General features: G+C 38.8%; 1 protein-coding gene across 1 annotated transcript in view; it reads right to left on the reverse strand.

Moving 5' to 3' along the window:
• Nucleotides 1–3,056: 3,056 nt before the first annotated feature.
• The window catches only part of LOC117497979 (sterile alpha motif domain-containing protein 9-like), an 8,930-nt gene continuing 2,981 nt past the window's right edge, over nucleotides 3,057–9,005 (reverse strand). Inside the window, exons 2-6 of the mRNA XM_034150024.1 lie at nucleotides 5,728–8,403; nucleotides 5,354–5,424; nucleotides 5,197–5,261; nucleotides 4,505–4,540; nucleotides 3,057–4,406 (exon numbers count right to left, since the gene is read on the reverse strand). Coding sequence (XP_034005915.1) covers nucleotides 4,525–4,540; nucleotides 5,197–5,261; nucleotides 5,354–5,424; nucleotides 5,728–8,386 — 2,811 coding nt within the window. The 5' untranslated portion in view covers nucleotides 8,387–8,403 and the 3' untranslated portion in view covers nucleotides 3,057–4,406; nucleotides 4,505–4,524. The remainder of the gene's footprint in view (nucleotides 4,407–4,504; nucleotides 4,541–5,196; nucleotides 5,262–5,353; nucleotides 5,425–5,727; nucleotides 8,404–9,005) is intronic.

The raw sequence follows: 9,005 nt of genomic DNA on the forward strand, positions 1-9,005 counted from the left end.
CACACACACACACACACACACACACACACACACGCACACGCACACGCACACACACACACACACACACACACACACACACACACACACACACACACACACACACACACACACACACACACACAAAACTGTCAAAAGTAAAGTTTTGAGCTGAAAAACAAGAGACAATTTAAAAACCTGCAGGTGCAATCCTTCCTAAAAGGTATTGAGATAATGTGAACCAACAAATGTAGACTTGTTAATCCTGTCTGATGTTTCTGTCCCTTGCCCTACATCCCCTCCCATGCTGAGTCACATTTATAGACGCCTATAAACTTAAACAACACCACAGTAAAGGTAATTAATTAAACCTCCAGTAACAAAGTTCAGATTACATCTAAAAATAGCCTCCATAGTCCACGCACACACTTCAGAACATCCCAGCCACAAGCGTTAATGTGAGTCAGAGATTAAGATTGTTCACTACAAACATTATGAGACATTGTTTAAGGGGATGAAGCTTTTCCTCCTAAATCAGATATGCTTAGCAAGTCTAAATGAAATGCTCATTGAAACTATGGGTATTTGTAAATGTTGATAAGTATGTAAATGTACTTGTAAATATGTTGTATGATATCCTCTATTGTTTTATGTTGTTTTATGTTTCATGTGGAACCTAATTGCTGCAGGTCTCCCTTGAAAAAGAGATCTATGATCTCAAGGGACAATCTGGATAAATAAAGGTAGAAAAAGATAAAATAATATATGTTTCTCACAATAGTTTTTTGTAAGCTGCACACAGGTGATACTGACTCTTCTCGATTAATAGATTAGAAACTATACCATGCTTAAATAGACTCCTAAGTTATTATTTCGTAACATATGTAAGAAAAGGGAGGGAAGAGTCAATTATATTATAATTTATTTTATATTAGGTCACACTCTCCGGGTGCAGAGAGCACCCCCAGCCACCTCCAGGGAAGCACGAGGTCGTTCGAGATGAGAGGGTTCTTCTCTTCAACTTTCTGCTGAGAGGGGGTTCTACTCTTCACCTTTCTGCTCGGTGGGCTTAAGCAGACAACCCTGCAGGACGAGCGAGGGTTTCAGAGGCTTCTATAATACAAGGTTCCATGTTTCTTGGAGCAGTTTGATGTCTTCCTAACCTCTCCTATCACGGGGGGGACACCTGGATGCATCAGGAATACGCAGTTGCACTGCTCTCAACATTGATAGCAGAAGGAATACAGGCAGATGAGCCTCCGTTTCACTGGGGGATCAACTACAGTGCTCATTGAATGGGCCACACAAAAGCAGAGCAATATGAAGGGGTTAAAATATGGCGCTCTGATGAAGAAGAGTTTGAGCCAATCAGAACCTCAGTGCTAATCTACAGTATCAGGATGCCTTTACACACCAGACACTCGGTGTCATAAAGGGAGGAGGAGAATGAGTCAGGAAGACTGACGGACATGTTCTTCCAGCTCTCGTACAAAGATGAACTTTGGATTGAATGACCAGATGTTTACAGATGTACAATTAATGATTGTTTTTTATATTTCCAATGACCAGACATGTCTTTAATAGTGTTGATTAATATATTTCAACCCAGTCTCACGGCATTTCGTGTTATAGTCACGAAATTAATTGAATCTATTAATTCGTGTTCAGTAACACGATTTTTTTTCGTTTCACACAGAACGATTTTAAAAGCAACGTATTTCTATTGGTAGTATGTCTCGTGCCTGCACCACGTCTTTTTGTCTGGTCGGGTCTTGGAAGACCAGAAGCGGTGTGGTTCATAAAAACATTTTCTTACTCAATATCTTACCCTAAACCTAACCCTTTTATTTTAAATTGTATAATGTCTGAGTTTTTTTGCCGTCCGCGAGGAGAAGAAATGGGGCTCAGAGCCTCAGAATACTGAAATCTGTATTTAAAAAAATAAAAAAGTCCTTCTAATTTGCTATTATTTGTTGCAGGCACGAAACATACTACCAATAGAAATACATTGCTTCTAAAATCGTTCTGTGTCAGAATACTGAAATCTGTATTTTTTTAAATCTCTGTTTAAGATTTAAAATGTAATTGTATTAGCTGTAAAATGTCTTTACTGTAGGGTATTTTTACTATATGTACAGCACTTTGGCTCGACCAAAAATCGTTTATAAACGTGCTATATAAATAAAACTTGATTTGATTTGATTTAATTCAAATTTGTTATTATTTACATTGCTTTTAAAATCGTTCTGTGTGACACGAAAGAAATGCGAAAATCATGTTGGTGAACACGAATCAATAGATTAATTTCGTGACTATAACACGAAATGCCGTGAGACTGTGTTGTATATTTTGTCAGATCAGATTACACTTTCGCACTAAACTAAATTAAGTAATTAATATTTTCAGATTAAAAGGTATTGAATAATAAGGTATTTCTACTATTATCACAGATAATGTTAATATCCTTAATCGTCCAGCAATCAGACTTAACAACACTAACTCCTCAATGCATTATCCATGCACGGAAGTGTTGTTTCAAGTACTGGATTAATTTCTGTGTTGGCCCAAAACAAGTATGTATAATTATTAATATAACAGTTATATAGCATATTTGATACTCTAATTAGAGAAGTATAATTTCAAGAAATTGATATTCTATATTCAACATTAGATAAACACAGAAGAACCCTTTTAAGAAGTCTGAACGCCACCATGTGTCCTATTTTCCTGGAGGTTCTTCTGAAGAATCCACCAGAGGGAGTGCAGCTCTCTGTGCAGGAGGTGAGTTACAGTCACATTATACTGAAGCTATGCTGGAAATAATGTGGACATTAGACGCATGTATATCTAAATAGCTCTAGAAATGTCTTGATTTTCCGATTTTCCTAATTTCACTGTAGGCAAATTGACATTGTAGGACTGTTTGTTAAATTATTTTATTTTAGAAGATAAAAAACAAAGCCCAAACCATTATAAAACAGACTTAAACTCATATTAAATAAGACCCCAGATTAAACACCTAATCATTATGCATACCCCTAACCAACACAAGTCTTCATTATGCAGTCAAACACATCTTATTTATGTTTTAAAACTTTATTAATCAAGAGTCATTTACAATCCTTTAAGGCACTTATTTGAGTCAATAACATTGAATGGTGCAAATACAGTATAGATAAAAAAAAACAGTTGGCATCTTACAATAAACAAAACAATCATTAACAGAGTAAGGGTCTATTCAAGGAACATAAATAATTAAAATACATGTAAGGAGAAAAGTTTCTGGGAATTCTTTGCTTTATGTAATGAAGTGACTTGAGTCAGACACAGAGACACACTTTAACCACAAACATCTGTCATGGACACCCGTTATCTCCCACTAATAATCTCTCTTTCTGTTTCCTCTCAGCACACAGAGGTGGATTATAAAGCTCGCTTCAAGGGCCGTCCTGAACTCGAGGGTCTCAAGGCGAAGATCGGCCACTAGGACCCCAGACTCACCTTCTCCACTTTCACTTTCCTGACTCCTTAAACTGTTCGTCACTCACATGTTAGATCTGGTTACCTGTGTTTAATTGTTTGTATTTATTCACTGCTGTTTAAGGTGATCATTTGCATAAAAAAAGAACTGTACACATTCATGTTTGACTTTCTTTTGTGACAATTTGAAGACAATAAAACCAAGTCTAATTTTTACAACGCAAGACATTGTCCTATTTATTGCTCCAATTCTGTTACTTTGTTTTTTTTAACATTTCAACGACATACATTTTTTTGGCATTAAAGAACCAAACCAACAAAAGCTTTAGAACTGCGATAGATAAAAAATAAAGCATTTCAACATTATAATCTGTGTCTTTTGAACTGGACATACATTGGGTTTACATCACCTATTTGGCTAAGAGTAAAATACAATTTCAAAGAAAGAAATTAAACATGAAAAGAAAGATATACACATGTCTAATACGTGTAATGTGTAGTTGTAAAGTGCTTTGAGTGCCTTGAAAAAGCGCTCTAATAAAAAATGTAATGAATTATTAATATATGAAAAATATATAAAAAAATAAAATAAGTCTTATAATGACTTTCAGGGTTTCACAAATAAATCACAAAAATAGGTGCTTTGTAAAAGAGTTTAAGGAGCAACATATCGTCACTCTGGTCTTCTGAGTGCTGATGATATTAAGCTGTTCTGTGGCACTGATTTTCACAGCAGATGCTTCAATCGTCCATAACAATACGACCTTTTACTTTCCCATACTTCATCCTGATCCCTGAAGCTCAGAAACAAGAGCCCCCCCATCCCCCACTCTTCATCCTGCCGAACCCTCTCACGTCGAGATCACCTTATTTTCCTTGTGTTAATCCAGGAAAGGTCCTTTATCGCTCACTGTGTTTATCAGAGCTGCCTGATGGCGATCCACGAAATGCTGGGGAAAAAAGCAAAGGAAAAAAAAGTAGAATTTCTAGTTATGTGTTAAATTCTTCATCAAGAAATCCCTTATCAATCCAACGTTGCTCGTCTTACCTTGTTAATGATCAGCGCTTTTATTTTGGTAGTCTCCTGAAATAAAAAGAGTCACAATGCTGGTTGTTTTTTCCTGAAACTTTCAGAATCTCTTTACACATGTTTCTGTATAAAAGACATGAAAAAGTGGATTTGTATAATAGGTGACCTTTAAAACATTGCTGTACTTCTTTAAAGGGACCTCCAACAAAACAACATATTTGTCGTCTTAGCTGTAGTAGTAGTTCTATTTATCAATACAAATTGTTGTTTTGGATTTATTTGCAGAATGTTGGAGATATCGGCTTCAGAAACATCTACCTTCTCTTGGATATAGTAAAATGTGATGGCACTCAACCACTTCTGCGTAATGATACGCTAGAAAGAAAATAGTTCCTAAGTGAAACTGCTTACAACAAGTTATGTGGATTATCTTGAGTAACCAGTTCATTATTTATAGAAAGAGACTTTGCTGCTGAGTTATTTCAAATGTACTTCTTTGTCACTTTGAGCACAGAGTCGAGTGCCATCTAGTTCCATTATATTACAGAGGAAAGGAATATGTCTTTGGCTGATTTCTCTCACACCACAATTGATTAATAGAACTGAAAGTAAGAAGAAAGTGTATTTATGATTCGGGGGGATTAACCCTTTTCCATCATGTGGGGTCAGTGCATAAAAATGTATTACTGTTCTGAAGAGGCAATCCTTACCTAAAGGTTTGAACCTCATCCACTCGGTTGACTTCAGGTTTAAGTTTTGTCAATTCCCTGGCATCCTGTTTTCAGAAGGGAAAATGTTTTATGAGCAGTCATGGTTGTTGGAAAAGCTACTTAAATAAATATAAATAAACACATAAAGAAAACGTACCATTTCATCGCCACAAGCACCAAACTTCAACAACCCACATTGTTTCGAAGTATCCATCTCTGAGAGTGTTTCTGCCACACAGCACAATGCAATATGATTTCATTAGTGTTGAACACCGCAATGACAATGACCTTTGTCACCAAAGAACACATGAAATATGAAGTGACCATGACGTTATTTGTATGAATTTATAATGATGTAGAGTACATACAAGCAATGCAATTTGTCAATTTGTTACTGAATGATCAAAATGTTTCCCATGATCATCCAAACTACATGTTTTGTTTCATGTTCGAATTATGGGAATTACACCTTGAACTATAATTAAAATGGCCAGATAGGTGTTCAGTTATGCTTGAATTATATTATCTTACCCTTCTTGTCTGCAGTTTCAGTCTGGATGGCAAAGGCTACAGGACCTTTGATGGTGAATCCAAGGTAGAAGGACACCTTGCGTTTTCTCCAGAGGCTGTTTCGGAGGTTTGCATCCACCTCAATCTCTTTACCATCAACAGTTGCAAAGAGTCTGTACTCTCGTATCTCCCCTTGAACTTTAAGAAGGCGTTCTTTGACCGATGGATCTTGGAAAATCTTCTCATCGCTCCAATCGTGCATGGTCTCCCAATCGCCCTGACGAACCGACTCCTCTAGGACCTTTCTGTGAACTATCCTGTTCAGTTCTTGACCTTTTCCGAGGAAAAACAGAGGGCGAAGGTATCTTGAGCGAAAGTGATTCGCATATACTTGTTTATACAGGTCTTGCGTACGCTTAATCATTGCACTGAGGTCAAGGATGCATGTGTCTTCATTGTCTGTAGGCCAGTGCAAGAGGAGGGCTAACATATGGGGCTCAGGTTTATCCGTGAGGATCGGGTACATTTCCTGTTTGAATGCAGTTAAATGATTGCAACCAGACTCGGTTGCTCCCGTATTTCTTAACATGATGTGAGCGAAGATGTTGTTGACCATAGCTGTGACCGGATCTTTATGAAGACAGATTTCCTCCCACAATGTAGTTATTTCTTTAAGGTCTGATTCAGTGCATTCTCTGTCAAGACATGAGAGGACTCCCGTAGTGGTGCCAGCCTGTTTGAGTTTAAGCTTCTGGATCAGATCAGCGCCTTTTTCTTTCAAATGGCTGGATGTGGAGTCTCCAACATACTTCCTGTAGCAAGCCGAGGTTTCTCTTGAAATGTATTCTGGATCGTCTTCCTTTATGTTAGGCTTGGAGTAAGTCAGAAATCCATCCAAAAAAGCACATTTTTTCTCAACTGCATCTCTGAGTCTGTATATGAGATCATTGAATCTTAGAAGTGAGCGATCTCCAAGAGATGGCAGGGCCGAGCACAAAGACACCTTCTTCGTGAGAACTCCTCTCCAAGTTGGATTCTGACGGACAAGTAGGTCATACACAAGATTGCAGACCTGCAGGAAACCAAACATCCCTCTGGTGTTAAAGAAACGTGAGTCATGGAAATAGCCTTTTATTTTCACGTTTGTCCCAACTTCATCTTTGGCAAGTCTTTCTTCGTCTTCGAAAGCTTGAATGGCCTTTAAGGCAAGAGCCAAAATGCCTCCTGATTGGGCTGGTTTCCTCAGGTTCTTCAGATGGTTCTTATGGACTTGGCCAAGTGTATCAGCAACAACTGACTTTTTGGGATCTCTTTGCTTTGCCTCCTTTGCCCACATTTCTGCCTGATCGTAGTCTCTTAGTACTATGCAATGAAAACGGGCAAGTGCTTGTGGAAAAAACGGATTTCGATCAAACATATTTGTTGCCATCCCTAAAAGTGATACACACTGAGAGTCGTCCTCCTTTGTTTGAATATGTAGAATCAGTCGAGAAAATGAATCTGAAGCACTGAATTCTTTTTGTTTTGGTCTTCTTTTGGTTAGCATGTATTTGACAAAAGCAACCAAAGATCGAGGGACTTTATCTCTGCACAAACATGTCAAGAGGTGTTTCGCTGTGTCACTTCTGGTCACACCTGCATCAGCCATCAGTTCAGTACAACACTGTGCTATCAGAGGGTGGGCCATGCGGACTCTTTTTTCAGAACCATCTAGTTGGATAGTGATAATGAGATGGCTAAAGTCGTCCAGCATGTCTTCCAGTGATATGTCTCTGTGGCTGCAGTTGGCATGTTTGAACACGTCCAGGCACTGAGCCTCAAGGAGATAAGAGTCTGGTACATACGCGTTCAGCAGGGAAAGGAAGGCAGCAAGCTGGGTTTTCTCTTGTACTCCTGTTTCTTTGATGGTTTTGAATACAGAGCACGCCTCCTGGATGTAAGCCTCAGAAAAGTTGCTTTGCATTATGTTAAAGCCATGAAATCGATTGCATTTATCACCATACTTCCTGTTGAGCTCGGCCTTTTTGTCATTAAAATGATTCTTCTCTGAGTCAGAAAGCACTTCTTGAAGAAAGACATCATCACTCTTTAAATCTGCATCTTCTCTAATACAACTGAGTAAAACCACCACAGGCATACGGGTGACTATCTTCTGATTAGCAATCGCCCTGATAATGCTTACTTGTAGATCTTCCAAAACGTGCACACCATTCACCAACAGCAGCACAGTCTTCTGGTCACCTTGACTGCCTGCTGTGAAAAGGTGGACCACCTCCTCTGCAACCTTTGTGATGTCCGAGGTTGAGCCTGTTAAAACAGCACTCCTTAAAGTTTTCCTAAAGTCCCACAACACCTTCATGGCCAGTGTTGTCCCCCCACATCCTGGCTGGTGGAACAGTTTAACTGTTGATATTCCAGGGTGTTTTCTCAACTTGTGAATTTGCTTTTCAAGTTTATCGTATCCATCTCGTTTAATGAAAGGAGATCCGGTGCCATCTAACTCTGCCTGTTCACTGATGTGAAAGTTTAACCATTCGGGTGGGGCCCCTCTGTAAAAGTTTTCCTCAGTCTCCTCAAGTATTTCTGGATTGAAAGACTTTCCTTCAAACTGATTTGCATGGAGAACGTCCAACAGCGAGAGGGAGCGTGTGACAGTGGACAGGGGCGGTCCATTCGCCATCTTGGACCCTTAGTTTCCTGCAGCAACGGTATACACACAGATTGTAAATCACCTTAACCTTTTTATAAATATATATATATATACATACATTTAAAACCATAAATACATACACACACACATATAGGGATGGGTATCGTTAAGGTTGTAACGGTACTACTACTTTTATCGATACCGCTTATCGATCCGGTCCTTTAACGGATACTCTTATCGGTTCTTTTGAAAAAATTCAAAGGAAAATTAAAGGTAGGGTAGGTAAGAATGGAGAAACCAGCTCGAGTGCGCTAGAATTTGAAAGTACATAACCGAAAAAAATCTGCCCCTTCCTTCAGACTTCCTTACAGAGCCCCTCCTCCAACACACACAAACTCGCACATGACCAATGAGGGCACGAGATAAGTTTGAGCACAAGATGGAAGGCTGACAGGCAGGTAGGCCATCCAATTATCGGGTACTTAGTGCCGGGAACTTTTACCCCCATTTGTAGTGCCTGCTAGAGAGGTGGTACCAAAAAAGTACCAAAAAAGTACCAATTTCTATTGGCTGGGCGAATTGCAAACCACGCCCCGTAAAACTCTGAAAAGTTTTGTGAAGCCGCCATTGTATTTGTGGCATTAGCATT

Source organism: Trematomus bernacchii, unplaced genomic scaffold (genome assembly GCF_902827165.1).
Source record: "Trematomus bernacchii unplaced genomic scaffold, fTreBer1.1, whole genome shotgun sequence".
In the NCBI taxonomy this organism is placed as follows: Eukaryota; Metazoa; Chordata; class Actinopteri; order Perciformes; family Nototheniidae; genus Trematomus; species Trematomus bernacchii.